Consider the following 25,080-nt stretch of genomic DNA (forward strand, 5'->3'; position numbering starts at 1 on the left):
ATTCCGCAAGCGAACTATACCGACCGAGCGACCGCCACTTGTCGGCGAAGTTAGTGCCAACTTCAGCGGATATAGGGTGTCACATGGTCAGCGCAACGAATCCCCACGGGCGTTAATTTCGGTTTTCTAGACCGGAGCCACTATTTCCTTAAAATAGCTCCTCAATTATCATCACGAGGCTGATTGGACCCCGTTCCAGACCCAATACTTCTCAGAAAGAATCTGGTAGTGCCGGGAATCGAACTCTGACCACTAGACCACAGAGGCGGTCACTTTTGAGTTAAAGGAAACACAAAACACAATCTTTTTCCAACAGAAACAATAGTGTTTCACTTTATTGCCGACACTTATGGACTTATAAAGGAGTTGGACACATGACTTTGTGGTCAGATGATGCTAGTGGACAAGACTCTGAAAATGTAACATTTGAAGAGAATGCTTACATTAAAAAAATCTGTCCCGCATTAATAAATGAATTTTACTCTTTTATATCTGTGGGGGATAAAATAGAAGTGTTTGGTAAATTGTGTGGAGCATTCTGAGGAAGTGGAACTGAAGTTTCCTGTATCATTTCAGCCTTTCTTGAACACAGGGTGAAAATTTTGAGCTTGTGGAAAAGAAAGGAGAGACATACTGGCAATGTGTATTCCAGAAGGTTGTTACGAACTAGTGGAAAGATCACGGGTACGTAAATGGTTCCACGTTACCAGAACGATCAACAATACGTTCACAAATCTGAAAAATCTTTTAGTGTTTAGGAACAAATCTTCAGAGAATGTACCAGTCCAATTTCAGTAGGCCAACGAATTTGTAGTATGAAGAAGGAGGCCTGGTTTACACTTAGTCAGCTATACACACTCTGAAGAAGGTTCCTGGTAACGCGTTCCAGTTCCCAGAAAAGGTCAATTAATTGCAGTGTCATATTCTCTGAAAACCTGGTTTAAAACAGGCATTTCCATTCAAATTAAGAAGACTCGCCAAAGAGACAAGGTTCGGTTTAATCACATACTGAAATTGTTCCTGAAAGTAATTGAAGTTATATTTCCAGTAGTATTAGTTCAATATTAAACCCGCTATCCTTATTACCTGATATAGCCAGAAAAGTTATCATTTTGGATAGTGTCACACACATATGAAAGTTATCGACAATTTATATGGAGATTCAGAGATTTTAGTACAAATTAATAATGATGTTTCATACAAAATCTTCTAGGCTTTTGGAAGTGTAAGTTCTAACAAACAGACCTCACACTCGCTGTACTATAAGGAAGTGGAAGTAACGTCAGCATTCTAAGAAATAAAAATGTTGCTTCTTGTCTTGCCGTCAGGTTGGTCACAGTGATGAGGTGAACTGTAAAGCTATGATAAGATATGACGTGCACAAATTTCCATAACAGAATTCAAACAAAATGTTCCAGGTGTCTACTTGGATGCACTTTTTGTACATTCCGTCCTTTCTTTCGTTCTATCTTTCTTTACCCTCCCCTTCTGATTCTTCGTTTTCTTCTTTTCCTTATTACATTTCTTTCCTGTGATTGAAATAATTTTTATATTTTGTTTGGAAATCTCTTTCCTTGCCGGTCACGGTAGCCGAGCGGTATAAGGCATGTACTGTCTTCGCTTGCTTGGAAATCGGGATTGTGGGTTTGAATCCCACTCAGGGCATGGATGTTTAATTTGTGTGTGTGCGTTTTTCTATGTTTGTGTACAGGTAGAGGCCTTGTGACGAGCTGATCACCCGCCCAAGGGCTCCTACCGAGTGTGTGAGATCTAGAAAAACCGAAATGAAGGGAGAAGTTCATGGAGGTAGGCCTAGGCCCACTGGGGCTGTAGTGCCAAGGAAAAACAATTCTCTTTCCTTACTTAAAGTTCGAAGACACATATACTCTTGCTCTTTTAAAATTAATTGGCGCTTTCTTTACACCAGACAGTGCGAACTTCATAATGTTCATATCTTGAAGCGTAAGTCCTTCCTTTGAAGTACTAATGAGAATAATTATGAATATGAAAACAATAAATTGTTTTACATTATTTGGCGCAGAAAAGTGTTTTAAATAAAATTTATACACTTACTGCACATTTTTCTGTTATAATAGATGAATTTTCGTTAGCCTGATACACACCAATGCTGCTTTTAAAGTGAAGTTTGTAGTGTAGAGATCTGAACCAAACAACTCGACAAATTTTAGTGTGAACCTTACATACCAGATCTCGCAGAAATGAGTTTTGTCTTTCGCGAGACGAAATATTCTGATGTACAGGCAAATACGACTCGCTTTATACGGAGAATAGAGCAACACACAAAGCATAAAACAGTCAAATCATAATTTCCGTCTAATAATGCACATAAATCTACCTCCAAGCCTTTCATACATACAAATTCATGGTGTGACTTGGGGTTAAGTCGGACGCACACGGTGACTGGAGCAGCTCCAGCATTTTATGACATATGCGTATTCCACTCAGGATTTGGATCTTCTCTTTTGCCTTGCATTAGCATCCAAGGACCCGTAGCGATTGTGTATTTCAAGTTTTCTGAAGACTTGTAGAGAGGGTTAGATTTGCAGTTTTGACATCGGCCGTTATGAAGAATTCTACCTTCAGGGATAGAACGCCATGAATAAGCTTCCTTCCTGCTTCATGCAGGCCTCTTGCTTCATAATTGCTCTCCAACCCTGAAGATGGAGGCAAAATGTTCCTCCGAAGCGTCGATTGACTTTCAACTGACTACATAGAGTTACATCCCAGAAGACAAACCTCTTGTAAAAAGGGGACATCAAGTCTCGGATATGAATATAACACCAGAAAATACCAATAGCTTCTGTGAAAGCGTGACTCAATGCACTACAACCGGCCCAGGCATGCGTGACGTCTGTCGGCACATCGACTCTGATGATGGAGGCAACATGTACCTCCGAAACATCGGGAACTTCCCCCACGACCATAGAGTGTAACAATAAAAGAAAGGAATTAATATTGTAACTGTTTTTGTCAAAGTGTTTCTAGGCAACGGATCGGTAAACACGTTCCAACCAGCAACAGTGGAAGATGTGTCGCAGTGGACGAATGTTACAGCTCGTTGCTAGGGGACAGTCAGCGCGCTAATGAACTCGCTGACTATGAATCACGTGACGTATGTTTTGTGTGTTGTCCGTGAGGAGTCTATATAACGAAGACCTGTTGTAGCTTAGATTAGTGCAGAGCGCAGTGTAGTACAGTGTAGTGTAGTTAAGAGCCCAGGAGAGTTTTTAGTTGAGGTCCGAGATTCCAAGGTGATTGAACAAGAAATGGCAAGAAGGCTTCAAAGTGATTTGAAGTGCTAGATTCTATGCTGAGATCCTTTGCTAGGAGACGACTAGTGAAAACTAAGAATCCTAGTGCATGTGCAACGTTGAATTGTAAATTGTGTAAATCAGCGATAGTGCTGTATTAATGTAATTAAGAGAGATTGTACCCGAATTTCAAATAAATCCAGTCTTCCGAACTATATAATCTTTAGATGAATTGTTGAATCGTACTGTCGAAGACTCTGAGAGCCCAACTGTGAGAGTATACTAATGGTTAAAGCCTATGTTGGTTTTTGTAAAGACAAAGACATAGCCGTTTCATCAGCACAGCCATCACGTTTGTTACCGATCTTCTTGTATGCTGGATCCGCTCCATATTCAGTGTCTTAAGTCAGCTATTTTATTATTATTATTATTATTATTATTATTATTATTATTTTACTTTTGAAAGTGAATCCACGATACTCACCTGCCTATATCAAACGTATGTGTGTTTTCTTTTCAGTGCACTATCTCCATGCCCGACCAACTGACGAAAGCATTTCGCCCTCCTGAAGACTGTTCCATGTGCCAAGGAATAAACCAAGTGGAAAAGGTGTCAAAAATATCGCCGCACCATTTCGAAGAAACGTGAGTACTAAGCAGACGTCCCTCATTTTATTTCGCAACAATATTTTTAAAACTTTTAGGGCTTTTTTTCTCCTTCTTCCTCTTCTCTTGGTATGGTCGCCATTTCATACAGATCAACAGACAGAGATATTCTCTTCTCTGCTCTCTTATAATGATTCGTATTCGATTTCTTTCCAGCTATTTTCCAACTTCTTTATATCTTCCAGGTCTTGGAAGGATCATTTTATACTGGGCCGTTCCTAAGGGCTCATACCTTTAAAATTAATTCTAGTGCTCACCTTCATATGTTCAATCCATTATATCCACTTCTAATAATTTTAACAGCTTTGAATGTCAAATTCATCTTTAAAATTTTATCTATAATATTATTCTTTCCTGCTGTCCCTCAGGGCTCCTCGCGAATATTACACAAGGCCTATATTGTTTGATAAGCAGGGCCCGAATTTTGATGATCTGAAAATATTTAAAAAATGACCTATAAAATGACCGAAAAAATCCAGAAGAATGACCTAAAATATGACCCAAAAATGTAATGTGCAGGGCCCGTATTTTCATGACCTGAAAATATTAAAAAAAGACCTATAAAATGACCGAAAAAAACGAGAAAAATGACCTAAAAGAGAAAAGAAAGAACACTTTACTTCCATGTTATTCACATTTCAAAAAACCTATGAAGAAAAATTCCCTAAAATGGCCAAAAATGACAAGAAATACCCTTAAAAGTCCAAAAAATTACCCCTCAAATGTAAAAATGACCTTAAACCTAAAAATGTAAAAAAATGACTACAAATACCTAAAAAATTTATATTTCTGTAACCAGCAGCTCATATCCGAGATTTATATATTTAAGAGCATCGCATAGGATACAAGGAAAAAAAGATGACATGTCCTCAAAATCCGGGCCCTGTTGATAAGCCAGGATAGTGTAGTCGGTATAGCGACTGACTACGGGTTAGATGACCAAGAGGTAGGAGTTCAAGTCCAGATGGGGACAAAAATTTTCTCTTCTCCATGCAATTCAGACCGGCTCTGAGGTCCACCCAACCAGAGGTTCTTACATTTATGTATAATAAACTTGGCGGCGGTCAAGCTTACGACTTTGCAAGCGAATAAGCTGCCGTTGTAGCATAAGATAAGTAAGAGAGACATGATCTCTTTTGCAAAGCCTGTACTGACAAAGAACTTGTTTATAGTGCACAAGGAAGAATTTTCGATAATATGCTATATGAGTGAGACGTACACAAGAATGTAAGGACACATCTGAAGCAATGGGTTAGGTACGAGGCAGTCACCAACCGATAAGGACGTGAGCACGGGAGCAAAACAGTGTCCATTGTTGGATCTGTCATCAGGCAACCACTGCTGAAGACATAGCACACTGAGACAAACTTAACGTGTGCAGAATTGAGAACTCTAGTGCGTGGATTACCGATGACACTTTGATTACTTCTAGTTACGTTTTCTGAGAGTTCAGTAAATTCTACTAGCATCCCAAACTCCGTGTTTAGCCACTAAATTGTGACAGCATTTATGATTAGTTCTGATGTGTTTCGCAAGACATTAACTGTAAATCAAAATCTTTGGCTACGTAGAGTTTTATCTCTCTGGACTTACATTCATGAAGTAATATTTTCATGAAACCACATACCAGTACAATACTGATTCATAAGAATACCCATTATTCTGTTGCAGTTCGGCGTGCCCTTTCTGTACAGTAGTTTACTTCGAGCAGAGAGAGAGAGAGTCTTGCATTAAAATTTCTCTACCATAAATCTTGAGCAGGCTGTCGTATCTATGGTATAACATTAACGCTTTTGGTTCTACAGTTTTAAAGCGTTAAAAAGGGGGCAAAGTAAAACGTTTGGTATAAAAGATGCGAGACCCAGATAGGTCACACGAGGATGGGGGTAACTTACTGAGACTTACTGAGAGTGGGGTGGAGTAGGAAATGAACTTCCCAGTCCCAGGCTTCTTCCAGTAGGAGCAGAGAAACTCGAATGGCGTCTGTAGCTGCGTCCCTTGTCCTTTCTCTCTCTCCTACAGTCTGTTGCATGCAATTTTGCCTGAAATGTTATATGGATATTCTGACACTTATAACAAATATACATGATGAAACTAAGTTAGTGCACAGACGTACGTGATTCTTTGTTAAAAAGAAATTGAAAATATTACACAACTTATATCCCGAGATGCTTAATTTTCGACATAAATGTCACCGTCAAATGGGGTAAAATACTTCTCAGTAGTAGCATTTGTCACAACCATACACAACGTGTTGTTAGGTGTACTCACAGGCCGCGCCATAGCTCAAGCGGTTAGTCGCTGGCTTCCAACCGCGGCGGACCGCGTTCGATCCCGGGTCTGGTCAAGTGGGATTTGTGGTGGACAAAGTGGCGCTGGGGCAGGTTTTCTCCGAGTACTTCGGTTTTCCCTGCCAATCTTCATTTCACCAATTGCTCCACAATCACCCTCGCCTATCATCTGGGGCTGGTACAATAGGCCAGAAGTGGCCGCAGTACAAGGGACTTAGTGCCACCCCACTAGCAATAAGAAAAACAATAGGTGTGCTCACGACACGCAGTGCACAGGACATGCTCTTAACGCCTGGTACCTGTAATAGTGAAGCTGCTACTGCCACAAAGCACTACGCGCTACATTATCACGGTCGACCTCATCCAGACTCTAATGAGTTTCGACGATTGCAGCAGCGTGTCCGTGAGACTGGAAGTGCAACATGAACAGCGTACATGAATATAGGTCACCCACGGACTCTACGAGCGCGAGCAAATGAAAATGCCATAATTTCATCTGCGAAATGAGGGCCGTGAACCTCACGCAATATCATACGAGAATTGACACTACCCCAACCGAGGGTCCTCGAAGTATTTCATGACGATCAGTTGCATTCGCATCAGTGCTCGCAGAGTGATCGCCTGTTTCCTGACGATCCTCCTCTACGACTGGAATTTTTGGAATGTTTACGGCATCAACACACTGCAGATGTGCTCTTTTTACATAACATTCTGTGGACAGATGTTTTAGGCGCGAGGTTGCGTTCAGCTTCTTGTTGCGTCGAAACCCGCAATATTGAAGTCTTTTGACTGTTGCCTCAACCACTTTTGCACCTCCGTTTCAACCTCTTCGTCATCATAGAAATATTTGCCGCCCAGCTGTGAATCGCTTTATGCGACAAACACTTCGCACCGTAAAGAGGAAATATTTCTTCATGAACATTATTTGCAATAGCCCTTCGCCCATAAAAAAGCAAAAGAGGACTCTGCTTTTCGGTAGTATGCTCTGAACATGAACATGCGCAACTGCTACCTAGACTGTCGTGACGCTGGAATATACTGCTACCTAGTGATATAAAAAGAAACCTATTACATCCGTTACACTTGTTTTACTTCAATTTGTGTCCTATTTACTAAATCTCCCTCCCACTTTAATTCCTCTGCGTATATTTCTAAACCAACCTCCCTTTTTTTTTATTGCTAGTGGGGTGGGACTAAGTCTCTTGTATTGCGGCCACCTCTGGCCTATTGTACCAGCACCAGATGATAGGTGAGTGTGATTGTGGAGCAATTGGTGGAATGAAGATTGGCAGAGGAAACTGAAGTACTCGGAGAAAACCTGCCTCAGCGCCACTTAGTCCACCACAAATCCACTTGACCAGACCAAAGGACCAACCTCCTTATTAATATCAGTTAAAGTTTCTGTTTTTCTGTATGGTATCTATGTTATCTACCAGCAGATTCACATCAGCAGCATAGAGCAGCAGCTGATGTGTAACATTTAATTTCAGTCCCACCTCGTTTTCCTGGACCTTCCTATTGGCATATTCTAAACAGAGTTGAAAAGCAGTGGCAATAAAGCATCCCCTTCATTGATGTCTGAATATTGCAATAGAAATGTTGGATGTGATTTGAATCTTTATTCCCATTTTAAATTGCACGATTTTCTTGATAAAGTTCTTGATCTGAGTTACTTATTCGTAAAACTGTGACTATTGTTGCTAATGATTGGGAAGGAGAGCAATCGCATGTGGGCGAAAAGAAGGATATTTCTGACTCTCTTTCATAAAATTAACCTTCAAAATCTTGCAATGCAGTGTGACTGTCAATATAATGAAAATTTCATATACCCTACCTGCATACCTAACAAAATTAAAAGCTGCATGAATGAAATCTCGCAAGATGGAGTAATTTAAATGTAATACATATCACGATTTCAATAAAATTGTGGTAAGTTGATTCTAAAACATCAAGAACTCCAGTAATTACAATTTTGGCAAGTTTGCAAAAGATTTTCGTTAGCTCTCATTTCGATAGGCATAACGGATCAGTGAGCCAATCAGATTTCAGGGCAACCTCTCTTTGTTACCGCTAACAGAATCTCTCTTTCTTACTCTCTCTTATGATTTCTAACTTCGTTCTGAACTCCTCTTTGTATTTCATTTCTCTGCTGTTACTTTTAGTCCGTTATTTCTTCCTTTCTGCATTCTCCTATTATTTTTATTTAATTGACCAATTGTTCTTTGTTTTTCGTCTCTCTTGTCTGTTTATTTTCATACCAGTCAAGTTGAGGGGAGCTCGTAGTCATTTCTCCATCTCTTTCTACTGAAACTGAAATATGTCACGTGGTTTGTAAAGTGCAACGCATGTATGGAAAGCAAATGAGTTTAATAAAGCAGGTGTGTTTTATTTTTCTTTCGCTGTTGAAGCCATCTGACAGACGCTTGTCCTTTATGGGGTTGTGGTCCGTAATATTACAGTACCGGCCTGTTGCCAGCCATCCCCTATAATACTCGTAGAATTTCCGCCATCACGACAGCTGTTCGTCTTGTGTTCGAAAGGTTCCAAGCGACACCGCGCGGTAAACAAAATGGGTGATTATTTTTTTCACTCTTCGCTCCCACTTTTGTTAGCATAGGGCTGATTTCTCAGTTTCATTGATCATTTTACAGACGGTAGGACTCTTTTGACGGGAGGTCAGCACGTCGCAAGGCCACTATCTAAACGCAGGACAACACAAACACAGAATAAACGCATACACACATCAAACATCCATGTCTTGTGTAGGATTCGAACCCACGATCCCGGCTTCAGAGCGAGTGAAGACAGTGCATGCCTTAGACCGCTCGGCTACCGTAACCGGCGGTGATCAATTATTAACTGTCCATATTATATTTTTTAATTTAACCATCATATGAACACTAACTGAACAGTACACACACTTGAAGCATCTCGATATACGTTTTTCTCCATTCCCTTGTTAAGTATTATCTCTTATTCTCTTTCAGAATTTTGTCTTTAACCGTTTTTAGTATCCTCCATCTCTGTCCCTCCACCGGAATGGGAAGCAATATTATACGTGACTAAATTAAGCAAAAAATTGGGTGCGATGTTCTGAAGTTATTCTATGAGATAGAGAGGCATGACCTCGGTAGATTCTTTCAGCGTTTGCTCGTTAGCCGTCGGTTCGGTTCAGCCGTATTTATACCTTCCAATGGGAGAAGCATGGCACTGTCAATATTGGCTTTAGAAATGGAGCCATCCTTTCATTTGAACTGGACAAGGGAACAGTCGGTTCTGAGCCTCTGTTACGCAGATAAGACGTGTTAATTTGGCATAGGCGTATATACCGTTTGCACCTATTCAAATCTGATACAATTTCCATCCATACATAACCGTACAAAAGTAAATCTGCGTAAAAATTCAATTTCAAAATATGAATGGCGTGAAAGAAACTTTAAATTAAAAACACGAAAATTTCAATGCAGGAATGTTATGAAAGTTCTCTTATCCAGTGCAACTGTGTGAACAACATATTTGACGCGAGATCTCTTCTTTTATTAAATGATAAAATAACTATTTTGAGAGAAAATAATCAATCATCTACTGCTAGGATATACAATGATGAATGAACACAACGAAATGGACGATAGTAATGAAACATGACTGCAGAAGAATTTTGGACGAGGCGTCGTGGCGTCACTAAAAGCACTAATGAGTTCTGACTCGTTTGTCCAGGGATGTTGAGGAAATCCATACATTATATCGGACTGTCCGGGTTGTAGGTTCTAAGAGGTATCTTGCGAATAAAATACGTGTTTAACCTACTTGTTTAGACAAAGTGTCTACAAATACAGTGCGTTCAGTTAAGGACGAAACTTCGCAACACCGCTGGTCCGGCCTAACATTCCTCATAGATTGCTGCTGTAACTGCTGATAGCAGAATGAGTCATTAGCGCTGATAAACGCGCACCGTTACAGAAAAGTTACAGTAGCAATCTGTGAGGAATATTGGGCCCGGTCAGCGGTGTTGCGAAATTTCCTCCTTGATTGAACGCCCTGTATTATCATTTGGGCATTATCCATCTTCTTGTCTTTATTCAAAAACCCACCTCTTTGTTTTTCAAAACAACTTTTCGGAGACTGGATTCTGTTTTGAAAAATAAACAGGGCAGCTTTTAGATAAAGACAAGACGATGGATAATGCCCAAAAACATATCTTTTTTTCTGTGGCGCTACAGCCCCAATTTGGGCCTAGGCCTCCCTCCATGAAACTCTCCGTTTCACTTCGGTTTACTAGATCTTACACATTCGGTAGGAGTCCTTGGGTGAGTGATCAGCTCGTCGCAAGGCCTCTACCTGTAGACAAACACAGAAAAACGCACACACACATCCATGTCCTGAGTGGGATTCGAACCCACGATCCCGGCTTCCGAGCGAGCGAAGACAGTGCATGCCTTAGACCGCTCGGCTACAGTGACCGGCGCCCAAAAACATATTATTTGTACTAATGTACCATCATCACAAACTTTTAGACTTTATTTAGAGAAAGTGTGTACTCCACTATATTAAAACTTGCTGTACCCTTTTAATATTGAACAGGTAAACTATAAAAATGGCCGGTCACGGTAGCCGAGCGGTCTAAGGCATGTACTGTCTTCGCTCGCTTGGAAACCGGGATCGTGGGTTCGAATCCCACTCAGGGCATGGATGTTTAGTTTGTGTGTGTGCGTTATTCTGTGTTTATGTACAGGTAGAGGCCTTGCGACGAGCTGATCACCCGCCCAAGGAGTCCTGCCGAATGTGTAAGATCTAGAAAAACCGAAGTGAACGGAGAAGTTCATGGAGGTAGGCCTAGGCCCACTGTGGCTGTAGTGCCAAGGGGAAAAAAAAAACTACAAAAATACTGTTACACGCCATTAAGAATATTGGTCATCTTTCGCTACCAAGAATGTAGGACACAATACATAACATAAACATAACCAATACATTATTCGAAAATGTTCGAGAAAGACCCATTGAATCAAAATTACATTTGCTGAGAAGAAACAGCGAAAGGATTCTCTATTTGGCTTAACCCTCAATCCTGAAAATAGTGGAGATGTTGTCCACCGAAAGATCAGTTGACTTTCACGTGACCACTCTGCGTTATATCCCGGAGACAGAACTCTTCATGCCCACTTCTGTAATAACTTCAAAACATAAAATGTAATAGCAAATTAAATTCGAGGAATCGTTAACATTAATCTCAGAATCTTCTGTTTTTCCCATTCGAGTCTGAAAAGTAAACGTTAAAGCAAATAAAACTTAAATTTTACCGGAAGATTGCCGTCTTCTGGGATGTGGCGCCGTGTAGATAATGTGTAAATCGGCGTTTCGGAGGAATGTATCGCCTCCATCTTCAAGATAGAAAAATCAGCCAGCGAGGAACCAGCGTGAGCAGCTGGCTGCAGCCACATCCCAGAAAACGACATTCTTCATAGTGACCGCCGTGAAAACCTCAAATCCTACATAAATTTTACCTATTTTTTCACATGGATATGAAACTTGGAATTTCACATTAAGTGGAGGATACGTTTGAGCGTAAAGTGTTTCCGGGAACTGAGTTCTTGCTAGAAAATTCGGACCTAACAAGGAGGATTAAAATGGAGGTTGGAGAAAGTTTGCATAGTAAGGAGAACTTAACGATTTCTCTTATAGTAGTACTCAAATTAAGGCAATAACATGGAAGGGATATGCAGCCTGTATTGGAGTGCTGAGTATGTTATGCAGAAGAACTGAGCAAACGAGACCCCAGGGAATATTAGAGGAAATTACCCAAACAAATCTTCAGGAAAGAATTCATGAGTTTGAATGAATTCATACGACTCAGAACAGGGACCAATGGCGCGAGCTTCTCATGACTTTGAGTCCCAAAAAATCGGGGGAGAATTTTTTACCATTTGAGCGATTATTATGTTCCTAAGAAGTGCTTCAATGGTTGTTTGTGGAATAATTCTTTAATTTTTGGGTCAGTAATTTAGGGTCAGTTGATGTCAATATCCTTTATACTTAGACGTAAGCTATTGTTTTGTCTCCAGAACGGATATTTCAACACAGCAGACACAAGACGGTACACCAAGATAAGAGAAATTATCTTACACATGGCCCTTATGCATACGTGTACTTTCCTACCAACTGATTCTTTGTCAAAAACAAAAGCAAACTCTCTGTTTTTAGTCTGAAAGCGAACTATACCGACCGAGCGACCGCCGTTTGTTGGCGAAGTTAGTTATTAGTTATTTAGAGAGGGTGGGTTTCCCCATGCACCGCGACCAGTTTGATCTATTGTGCTTCCCTCTATGATATTCTACCAGTCTCTATACCCTACCGATAAATGGTGCTTACCATCAGTCCCGCCGAGCATGAGAGTTCGGCCACTTGCTTAGCGGTGTCTATCAGAGGCCTTAGAGACTATTGTTGGGCGGGATTTAGTGCCAAATTTAATGGATAGAAGGTGTCGCGTGGTCAGCGCAACAAATCGCCACGGCCATTAATCTCGGTTTTCTAAACCAGAGCCCCTATTTCCTTGAAATAGCTCCTCAGCTATCCTCACGAGGCTAAGTGGACCCCGTTCCAGACCCACTACTTCTCAGAAAATCTGGTAGCACCGGGATATATAGCCAGGAACTCTGACCATTAGACCACAGAGGAGGTCACAATACATGTAAAATTCGATTCCACATAATGATTGTAAATGGCATGAAGTTTTAAAATACATTTCTATCGAACAGAAATGTAGGCCACAAGACGTGTGTGTTGGTACTAAGTAAGGGGGGCTGGAATCACATTTAGAGCGAGAGTAGTTTAATCCAAGTTTACGTGGCTTTTCCCAGTCCTAATAGGAATGTTTCAACCCATATGGCGGTCAGAGGAAGAACGAACACAGACTGTCTCCCCCCCCCCGGCCTGCTCATATTTATCTGCAGTGGAGCGAGGATGCTGCATCGTCAGTTAGTGAAGTGAACCGTTACGAACGTCACTAGATTCATTTCCAACATACTTCGGCATTCATACGTTCATGGGAAATTAAAACGTATTTACACAGGACGTTTCTCCGGTAAGGTTTTCGACACAAAGTTTTCAGTTAGGCCTAGGTTTTTCCTTAAGACGGAGACGGAATGCAGTCTCCGAAACGTTGTGTTTTGAAAAATAAACAGGATGGCTTTTAGATAAAGACAAGATAATGAATAATGTCCGAAAAAATAATATTTGTACCAATTGTATTCACAAGAGCCCGCCACAGGTCCCTTTCATTAGCCAGGTTAATATAGTTCATACAACACCATCCTGTTTATCTAAGATCAATTTTATTTTTTCCTTGCACAAACATTAAGCTCTTGTCAGTGGTCTACTGTCTTCTGTCTTTTCACCATAAATACGTATGCATTTCCATTAACTTCCATGAGTGTTATACGCGGTGACCTTATCTTCCTCTTTGTCTTCATCAATCTCAGTATGTATTTGGTGAAGAGAACGAGTTATGAAGCTTTTCGTTAGGCAGTTTTCTGCAGCCACCCATTATTTCATCCCTCTTAGGTATAAATATTCTCCTCAGCCCCCTCTTCTTAAACACCCTCAGTCTATGTTCATCCATTGATGTCTAATACCAAGTTTCACACCCATACAAAACTATAGGAAAAAAATATTTATTTGAATATTTTAATTATTATGCTTTTAGAAAGCAGACGAGAAGACAGAAAATTCTAAACTGAATGGAAGCTAGCACTTCCCGAATTTAATCTGTTCTTAATTTCGCCATAAATCAAATTTTGATTTGTTACATTAAACTTTTAAAGGACAAATATACGAGTACGTGCCCCCAGCGCTAACAGCAATACACTTGAGAGTAGAAACGTGAGTCTCAGAACAAAAAGTAATCATTTATCTAAACAGTATTAACAAATTGGCCATCATAAGGCAAACGCAAAATCTTTTCTGCGAGGTAGGAAGTAATTTCTTTTAGTTGTAGGTTGTTTATATTCACACAGACTTCGAAATGGTAAAATGGTTGACGATGCTCCCGACGCCCCGCCATAACCAAAAAATCAGTTCTAGTCCTCATAGTACGTGTACGCACCATTCTCAGCAGTGGATACAGAGCCATGAACAAGGAGCCACAGAATAACCCGAAGGATTCTAGCAACGAGAGCTCTGAATCCATTTCTATAAAATTTCAGACTTTCATGGAAATTCCATTTTAACCTTCGTCCGGTCTCATGGCTCTTGCATCGCGTAGGTGCACGAGATAGTGACTGAGTGAGTGTGCTCAGCGTGTTCGGATCTCTGCATCTGCCTTAAATCTAAGAATGGACACAAATCTGACAGGTGAAACATGAAAGCAACAATGCAATACAAACAAAAAACAAAAATAAAATTCTAAAACACAGAAAACTGACTATCAAGCATTTCATGAAGTGCTTCTGAAGAAACACGCCAGGCAATGTTGCCGACGTTGAGAAAGAGAGAAAGGTACACTTTCTGTCTCACATTCAATTGGCTGCAACGCCTTTAGTCAAACAGAGCAGCTGACGATGGTGGATGACACACAGAATTACTGGGATTTTGATCTTTTTCCATTATCCGGAATTCTATGTAATAGAGGACACGACGTTTTGGAAACTGGGTCTGTTTCCGAAACATCGTGTCCTATATTACCTAGAATTCAGGACGATGGTAAAAGTCCAAAAACCCACTAATTCTGAGAGCAGCTGTCGTCGACCATCGATTTATAGGAACGGACGACCGGGTAATAATAATAAGGATAATAAGGATTTCCTAAATTTCGGAAATATAGCAGATATCTACACGGTACCTATTATCTTCAGGAACCTGGATAGTGCAGTCGGTATAGCGACTGGCTACGGGTTGGACCACCGAAGAGCCGGAGTTCGAGTTCCAGTAGGGTCAAGAATTTTCTCTTCTCCACGTTGTCCAGACCGGCTCTGGGGCCCACCCAGCCTCCTGTCCAGAGGGTATTGAGGGCTCTTTCCCTGCGGGTAAATCGACAGGGGTGTCAAGCTGAACACTCATCTCCAACTAGATCAAGAATATATGGCCCTATACATCGACTCCCCCATACACCTTCATAGCATAGTGCTTAATTAGCTAAGCATAAGGACAACTTTACCTTTACCCATTACCTTCAAGCACGATATAGATTAAACTTATTGTTTGCGGTATGGAGAATTAATTGCATTGTTCTTAAGAATGATTTGAAAGGCAAAACGTTCCCAACCTTTGCAGTTACCGGCTATTTATTTATTTATTTATTTATTTGCAGTTTATTTAGTGACGAGAGAAATATGTCAGATCATATAGGCCTGGAGTTAAGTGATAGAATGATAAAGTTATAACAAATTAGGAAGGATGTTAATTGAAGTGGCAGGTCGCCTAATTAAAATTATTTTCACAGCATTTGCTTACAAAAACTGAGGGAAACATTGAAGACCCTCAGAACAATAGGCGTACCAGTCAAAATTCGAACCGTGTTCTTCCAGAATACAACCTGGACTGTTTAACTGCTTGAGCCAACTTATTATCAACCTCACTATAAATTATACTTTTCGTGTACTGCGTACACATATCTGTGTTATAGTGTTATATAATAACCAAGAAACCGCCTTTCGTGTTCATCGTACTCTGAAATTAACTGAGCTTAGTGTTCTCTCTTAGTGTCTTACCAGATCCAAAAGCTTTGAAGTAATAGGAGTAAACTGGTTGGAGCTCAGTCACTGTTGTGTCGATGTTGCAAGAATATTACCTTATTTCATGTGCACTCAATCTACTGTTTAAATTAAGTGCCCATGAGAGATAGGAACAGAGGCTGCTTCAATGTATGAACAAAGGGGTTTCGTTCAACAAATCGTTAAACATAGAATAGCAGTGAAGGTTTACATTAGCATGTTATGACGAAATTTCACACACAATAAAGTCTTTAGCATATTCTAGTACTTCAGACAAGCAATAGACTTTTACGAAAGCCGGAACAAGAAAAGAATTCAATTTTTCCCAAAGTAATGTTGTCTTTTCTAAAACAAGGCTGTATTTTCTGCAACACTGTGTGACCTTGTATCTTTGTCAGCACCTCCACAATGTGCAAGGACCCACCGTACGGTTCTTTGGAAAATTGTACAACTGACCACTAAATAAATAGCTTTACTGAGCAGCTTGTCTATGCTGCTAGATGCACAATACATAACCGACATTTGAACAGACATATCCTTACAGTTACAGCAACTGTATTAAGACGATACTTACTTACTTACTTACGGAGCTGAGCCCTTCTTGAGGAGAAGCCAAATCTGCAGCTACTGAAGATTTTCCCAGCATTTTATGGAACCCGAACGTTCATAACCGTGTTCACAAGAGCCCTCCACTGGTCCCTATCCTGAGCCAGAACAATCCAATCCATACCAACCCATCCTATCTCTCTAAGATCCATTTTAATATTTTCCACCGATCCACGCCTTGGTCTTCCCAGTGATCTCCCTCCTTCATATTTTCCCACCAATATCCTATATGCGTTTCTCCTCTCCCACATTCGTTCTACATGCCCTGTCTCTCTCACCCTACTAGATTTGATCATTCTAATTAATTAAGAAGATGATACATTTTGTGTCTATTGTTCTTTACACACATTATATATTGCATTTTGAATTGGATGAAAACGATCTAATTTGCGTATCAGAATGTCATCTCTCTGTAAATTTCTACAATTTTATTTAAATTATTTATAATGTTCCTGTATATGAAATTATTCAAAGGCGGAAAATTCCTGATTGCTCCGGCCACAGCAAATCTTCTGTTGGCGTCCGATACTTGAAGATATTCTCTTTAATAATGACGGAACTTTAATATTTTGTTTTTGTTTGTGTGGCAGCCCGAGTCTGGCACTCCATGTTTATTAAATTAATGCACAATTAACTGCATTCGTCATTTGAAAATGATTTTATAAAACAGACAAACGTTAAAATTATAGTGTGTGTTATATTTAATGAATTTTGCCGACAAATTCTTGNAAGCGGCCGTGGCCTATTATAAGTTACTATCTCGAAATTTGCCTGCAGTGAAGGAAGATTACGAAGCCCCTCAGGTCATCAGGTCTTAAGGTTAAGATCTGAAGTCGCTATCTCCCGAATTCAAACCAGGAGTCGCCCCCTCCCCCAACCCACACGGTCTATAGCTCTCATTAGTCTTTTCCTTTTTCTTTGTTCTTAGTAATGGTGGTTGTGGGAAATTAGATTCTGTAAATGGAAGATATCGAAAGATTAATGATGATATAAGATGATTTGTGATGATACCACCTAAACCTCACAAGAAAAGCCCTGTACGTTACTGTCTAAGTACCGCCATATATCTAATCACACGTAAGTAATAAATATTAACCTCAGATTACGTACATAGTAAAAACAACATCCAACTAAAGAATAACATCCTTAAGCCAATGTAAGACATGAATGTACATAACAAAGCACGTCACAAATCAAATAATAACTACCCCAGCTTTTTAATTACAGCTGTACAATAAACAATAACAATAACAATATATCTACACTTCAGGTAAAATGCAACAATACTCTATTAAACGCAGGTAAGGTTTCTTGAGTAAAGGTTATTTACATTTCTATCCTGTCATTTTAAACCATTAGAATGGATTTCCCTAAAAGAGGCCACTAATCATAGATAAAATGTCTTAATTTATTCGCAGCCGTTAACTTCGAACATCAGCCGGACCACGGAATAAAGTCCTTCATGATGCTTTTCAGCACTTCCGGTCAAAGGATGGAGTAATTCCTTGAAATAGGGAACGCCATCTTCTCTCTTTTCGTATCCTGTTCTCGTACGTAATACTTTTTCAATTCCTTTGACGCCAGATAACTTGTCTCATTGATACAGCATCATTAATTAACCTATGAGTAGTCCTATCTATCAGCTTCTGTGATGTTCCATAAAGAAATGTGTTTCAAGCAGACAAATTTCGAATTAGTGTTAATTTATGTTTCAAAGTTACACGTATGAAGTATTGACAGACGTAACAGCTCTTCTTAGTCGGGGTTCTTTTCATCGCTTTTCTCTGATCTTCAGGAAGAAATACTGAGGAGTGTCCTTTATTTAAATAGTCTGCCACAGGCACGACAAAATTTCAAATGCTTCATTCCTCATAAAATGTGATTAAATTTTGAACAGAATTTTAGTTTTCAAGAAACTGACAAATTCTTTCAAAACTTTTTGCCAAAATTACATCTGAATTATCAGTTCATTTTAATGTTTCGTTCGGCGCGTCCCATGTTATATTATTCATTGCCTTCATTTCAGTCAGAATAACATAAAAGGTTTAACATTCTTTTAGGTTGACGTGGACATAATCGTGGAGTAAAAATATTATTTACAAAATGGAAATCGAAATAAAACAAACCTATCTTTTTATTGGATTTTATTTTGTTCTGATTTATTGGATTCAATTAATATTCAAATTTCAAACGCTTAATTTATTTTATGGAAACTATGTAGGCTAGAATTAAAAATAAATCATCCAGCTGTCTAATTCTCTATGTTTGAAGGGAAAGTAATACTGAAAAATTAATATGGGACAGATAAGTGTGTTTAACTGAAAGGTTTCCGCACAATTCATCATTCTTACAAGTCACTTCATTGATTCATGTACCAAGTTGCAGTCTTCGAGAATTTGTGGAAATATGTCAACAATAAAAACCGCTCTATCTATCTACCGCTCCAGAACCCTATGCTGCACCTTGGCCACCTTTTCAGTTTCTTGATATATTACACAGTCAGTAGGACTCCTTGGACGGGGGATCAGCCCGTCGCAAGACCTCTAGCTGCACACAACACAGAACAAATACAGAATAATCGCACACAGATATCCATGCCTCGAGTGGGACTCGAAACCACGATTTCAGTGTTTGAGCGGGCGAAAACAGTTCATGTTTTAGACCGCCCGGGGCGGCCACAACGATCAGCTAATGGAAACTGCTCTGGCTGACTGAGATCGACGCTCCTCCTGCCTTTGCGATGCACCGTCACATCTTGCTCCATATATTGCCAGTTCGCAGCTTTCGTAACAAAACTGACGGAAATTGAATGGATTTGTTGGAAAGAAAGAATATGGGAAGAGATGAGACAAATTTGTCTGGGGAAATACCGAATGCCCTTTGGGATGAGGAAAGCGGCAGGCCTGCTCTTAAATGGAATGAAATTGAAAATACGACAAAATGATAAATTGTATTATCTAGAAAAAGGGACTTCTTCGTCGTATTGGGGAATTATTTATTAAATGAGTATTTTTTCGAAGAACCTTTATTTGATTTGACTTTTCTCTTCTTCGTCATCAGATCATTTTTATCGTCCATTCTCTGTTGCATCCATTTATTTTAAAATAAGAGTAATCAAATTTCAAAACATCGCAAAAATCGATAAGGAATCATCAGTCACATTGTCAAATCGTGTACGAAATGAAAGTTGATCGCGATTTAACTCAATTAATGGTCCAATGACTTCTCTTAAAGATTCGAACTTACTACACCGGCCAAGAAATCTCTTGATTATCACGTTTATGAAATTCCGAAGTGGGAACCTGCACTGAGCTATGTCAATAAACTTCTCTGTATGAGGTGCTGAATTCTTCTTCTTATTCCAGCTATATAAATTATCTTATTCTTTCTTCTGTTTTGTGTGTTTCGTTTCTTGTCATCATTCCTACTCACGTTGTAATTGGCGCTTTATGGTTGTTATGAAGTAAATATGGAGTCATGGAAAGGACTAAGCGCCTAGTTTCCTCGATGCAACACGGACCGCATGAAAAATTAGGCCTCCAATAATTCTTTTGTTGCATGTGTATTCGTTGCTGCGGTAATATTTTACGGAGCCGTTGCCAAACAAAAGTAAGGGGTTACACATATAGACAGGCAGACTGATGGGAGGGATTCATGAAGTGCGCAATTAAGATGTGCTCAGGTACTAAGATACACATACTAAGTTTCATGAAGACTGGTTCAGCAATTCAAAAGTTAGTAAGGAGGAATGAACAGACACACAGACAAGCAGAGAGCACGGAGATCATGTAAGCCTACATTCGTTCTTGAAAATGAGGAAAGTAGGCTAATAAATTAGAAGTGAATTATATTATTATTATTATTATTATTAGTATTCATGTCTTGAAAATTTGGACGCTAGAAGCCGGAAGATCGCGGGTTCGAATCCCTTTGAGGTCATTGGAATTTCAGTCGACCTGGCAGGGATAACTTTACCGTTTTTTTATTTATGCACTCGATGAATACTGAGTTACACTCCACGTTCTGCGCACTGACTCATCGCAATTTTGCGGTTACGAAAAGATTGATTAAGTCAGATTCAAATTGTACTTAATTATTGTACTAGAGCACGCTAATGAGGCTCATTCGCTACGGTTCTCAGAGTCCGGAATATACCGAATATCTCTTCGGAGGGGAATCCTGGATATCTCGGACGGGCGTCTCTGAAGCGACCCTGTGCATCAAGCATATGTCTTCCCTCGTTTTGAATTTGAAAATTAAAATATTTTTAATTAATTCGCTTAGTGGGGGGTAGAGTCCAACTGGGTCCTCTCGGCACGGAGGCCACAGATTAGCCTATTGTACCCGCCCCGCGTGATTATGATGATAGAGAATTTGGTGGAATGAAGATTTTCAGGGGAAACCGAAGTACTCGGAGAAAACCCGCCAAAGCGCCACTTTGTCCACCACAAATCCCATTTGACCAGATCCGGGATCGAACCCGGGTCGCCGCGGCGGGATGCCAGCGACTAACAGCTTGAGCTATGGCGCGACCTAAAATTACAATATAGAAGCTTTATTCTGATTGGTTCATATTCGGAATAAATGACTTGGTACTATTTTCTCCATCAAATTTTAGATTTTCAGCCTGGAGGTCAGGAGTCGGGCGATGCTGCGGATTTGTTATTCAGACTTCGGCTTTTCGCCATGTTTGTGAGTTGCCTGTACCTTTGCAAATATTTCTATGAAATAGAAGACAATTAGCACACTTCAAATCCAAGAAAGCATTCTTAATGCCAAACTAGAGCACTCTGTCCCTCACGTCCTGCTTCCAGTGTACAGAAACGGTTCAACTCCAACTTTGTTCGCTCCTAATCATCGAAGTTCCATCATGTGAACTCTGCTAATATTTTGTTATGAATTTGTTTAGTGTAGTATGCTATAAAATGGAGACGATTTGGGATTAAATATCTGTGCTACTTATTCGTTGGACATGGCGTTAAACATTGGTCTTGATGTATCATTTGATGACTTGTAGGACTCGAAAAGAATGTGGAGGAACCAAGGGAAATTACTAGTAAGAAAAGATTATGCAAACAATTATGTGTTGCTTCACTGTTTATATCAAAGTTGGCGATTGCTAGAATTAATAAAGAGATGAACAGAGAAGTAACCATGCTAGTTATCCTTTCGTCAATATAGTTACATTGAAAAATGCGTAAGGTTAGTTGAAAACTTCTCTCCATAAAAAAGCGGCGAATTCCTTACGGTTAATGGCTTTTTGAATATATCCATCGTCCTGTTTGTTTTTAAATACGTTACGGAATCTGAATTATACCTCCATCCTCACGTAAAAATTATACTCAGTTAGGTGCAACCGATACAGCTAGTCCCTATCAGAGGACACCGGAAACATTTCTTGACCATTTCAGTGGCTATCAGTTTCGTAAGAAAGACTCTGCTGTATATAGGCAGTTCATATTGTCACGTATTCGGGGTTTGCGTGAGTAATAATAAAGGGTTCTCGTTCGGAGCCCGAATATGTAGATTACCACCTCGAATATTTAGACGTCATTCTGTCCGTTGCCACGGGAATCTTGATTAAATCTTCCTTGACATGAGAACGCGTTTTAGCAAGCCGTTGCCTAGCAGTGGAATTTTCGCTCTGGCTCCACTATTCCAGCTTTCAGGCCTAGCAATGTTTATATTCATCACAATATGATAGGACTACTTGTTTTGCAGGTATGCCTACACAGGCCGTCCCGTTGTTGTGACTGACGCCATGGAGAACTGGACAGCGCAGCACGTGTTCAGCTTCCAGTTTTTCAAGGAAGTGTACGAAGAGAGTCCCCTTATGGGGTGCCAGTTCTTCCCGTATGAGACGGAGTTCACACAGCTGCGCGAGGTGTTCAACATGAGCCAGGACCGCGCGCACATGAAAGACGGGACGAGACCCTGGTACATCGGCTGGTGAGTTAACTCCGCCACGCCTAGAAACATATCGCTACGGAACATGACGCTGCTTCTCTACTTACGAGATAAGCTATAACACAGGATCCGTCGCTTCTAATGTCTTCAATTGCAATTATTCATTTTAGCCATCATATCCTTGAGGGATTCGAGATTCTCGGAGCGATTACTATGAAATTTGCTGTATTATGGAATTTGGTTCCATGTCGTCTGCTAGGTATTTGCACACATTTTCGAGGAATACTTTTTTCGTATTCAAGAAAATGTAAGAAAATGTGAAAATGGAAGCACGAGACTACAGGGCGGTGGATAAAGAATACGGCCTTCAGTAATGGTTGCTGCGAAGCTTTTTAATACGTCATCAAGTACTGGTCCTCCATCTTGGGGTGTTTAGTCATTTGGCTGATAACCGCTTACCATGAACCGTCAACCCGTTGCGAATGCCACACCGCCTTGTGACTTGAATTTTTTACGAGTTAAGCAGTGGAAACAGGACTCAAGGTTTGGAATTTTGGACTTACGCGAATTCCTACAGGGCACGTTCACTGAACACAGTAGCAAAGTGTAAACTGGAGGGGACAAGGGTGGCAATTCCGTATCACAGATTGCACATTTCTCTGCGGATAAATGACAATACTCATCCTAACAGTTTCCATTCTTCACGTAGTTAGCAATCATCGCTTAAGAAGTTAACCTCTTTATAACAGGATAACATTACATTAATGAAAGGTGATTAGTCTAATACTGCTTTTGTGAACGTGCATGCCGCAGGTTCTAGGCAGTCGGCTCACAGATGGCGGTGAGGTCAGCCTTACGCGCCGGCCACCCTTTACCTCCCAGGAATATTTCTAGTATTCATTTCTATTACAGGCTGAGTCGACCCCAGGATCATAGTGCGGTTGGAAAGATTAGATAAATTGAAACCCCAATGACCTCATCGGGATTCGATCCCGCGACCTTCCTCCTTGTCGCATAGTGCCTCAACCAACTACCGTACCGGGTTCCTCCACTCTTTTCGCACCAGATGCTGTAATTATTTGCAGTGTATATTTTTTGGTGCACAGAGAAAATAGAGAAGGTTGAATCCTATCTGTGTGCACCTTTAGTCATTGTCAATCGTTCTCGTCTTCATCTGATTCCATTCATCTCATAACTTTCTTTCATTTCTCTGTTGACTACTGAGGCAAAACGATAAGGCCTTAGTATCTTTTGCTGCCTACGTCATCTTTCATAAAGATGGATGAAGGCTGTTAAATACCGCCCCACCCAGTACAAATACTTTTATTGAGAAAAAATGAAATATATCTTTTTGTAAATGAAGTCTGTCCTGCAATGTTCTTTTCTTTTTGTGATTGAAGATGTAAAGGATACAAGGATTTTCTGCTTCGTAACCCACCATGCGTAACGAGCGGGCCTTTCATAATACGGTAGCACGTCATGTTAAGAAAGTCCACACATTTTATGAAACCTGAAAGTTCACAGCAACCAGCCATAGGTCCATCTTCCTGGCTGGATTAATGAAGCTTGTACCGCCATATCTTGCTCTTTTAAGATAAGTTTTCGTATTATTTTCCCATATACGCCAGAATCTCCTAAGGACACTTTTTCGTTCTGGTTTTCCGACTAAAATTCTGTATGTACTTCTCACCTCTCCTATGCACGCTGTATGTCCTCACCAATCAAAATTCCTTCTTTGATTATTTTCTTAATGAAATTTCGTCCATCATCCTGTAGCTTCTATTCTGGTACTCGTAAATCCTCCCTGCTATATTTGCTCGTAAATATTACGCCCAGCATCCTGTTCTCAAACATATTCTACTTATTTCCTTCCCTTAATTTTAGACACTAAGATTCAAGTCCATAGAAAATAGCAACTAAGATTATAATGTGGCATATATGCCGTTTCTAAGCAACGGCTAGGTAAACACTGCGTAAAAACAGCAACGAACAAGCGGAAGTCAATTGCTAGGCAAATGGTCTCTAAACAAATCCCCACAACACACTAGCACGCAACAATAAGACGTCTATTGGTAGGCAAACGAGTGGTAAAGAAGCTTCGTCAACATCAGAGGCCGTGTTTTCTCTGTGGTTCACGTGGAGTCTGTATAACGACAGCCAGTAGCTGAGATTGGTTCAGAGTTTAGAGTTAAATTCTCTACCGGAAGCTGCGAAGAAAAGAGTTAGTTGCAAGAGTGCAGATGTGAAGAAATGTACGATATAATATTTGGAATGTGTAATTCAGTGAAGACATTTAAAGGCGTAGCCATTGTTGAGATCTGTTACCTAGCAACGACAAGTGTAAACAGACGTTGAAGACATTATGTGTGTGTTATAATTACACCATTCCTCAGAATGTTATAATGATTTGCAGTTACGATCTATGAGTGGTCAATAAATCCAGTTACTAATCCGAACCCCGTCTTTAGTCACTGAAACACGTGGCAATATTTTTCTACATTTCGATCTTTATGGTTTTTAAGTAGACAGGAGATGGGGCCGCATCAAGGAACTATAAAGCAATAATTCCGCATTTCCGTATCACGGCTACATCGCACGCAACAAATTGCATTTCGCATCTTTACGTATTTTGAT

The 25,080-nt window shown here is 40.1% G+C and overlaps 1 protein-coding gene across 1 annotated transcript in view; it reads left to right on the forward strand.

Annotated features, from left to right (window-relative positions):
* Positions 1–25,080, forward strand: part of LOC111875574 — a 259,186-nt gene that overhangs the window by 110,234 nt on the left and 123,872 nt on the right. Inside the window, exons 2-3 of the mRNA XM_023871918.2 lie at positions 3,793–3,917; positions 22,261–22,488. Of these exons, the coding sequence (XP_023727686.1) occupies positions 3,793–3,917; positions 22,261–22,488 (353 nt within the window). The remainder of the gene's footprint in view (positions 1–3,792; positions 3,918–22,260; positions 22,489–25,080) is intronic.

This window comes from Cryptotermes secundus, unplaced genomic scaffold, assembly GCF_002891405.2.
Source record: "Cryptotermes secundus unplaced genomic scaffold, Csec_1.0 scaffold1675, whole genome shotgun sequence".
Lineage (NCBI taxonomy): Eukaryota > Metazoa > Arthropoda > Insecta > Blattodea > Kalotermitidae > Cryptotermes > Cryptotermes secundus.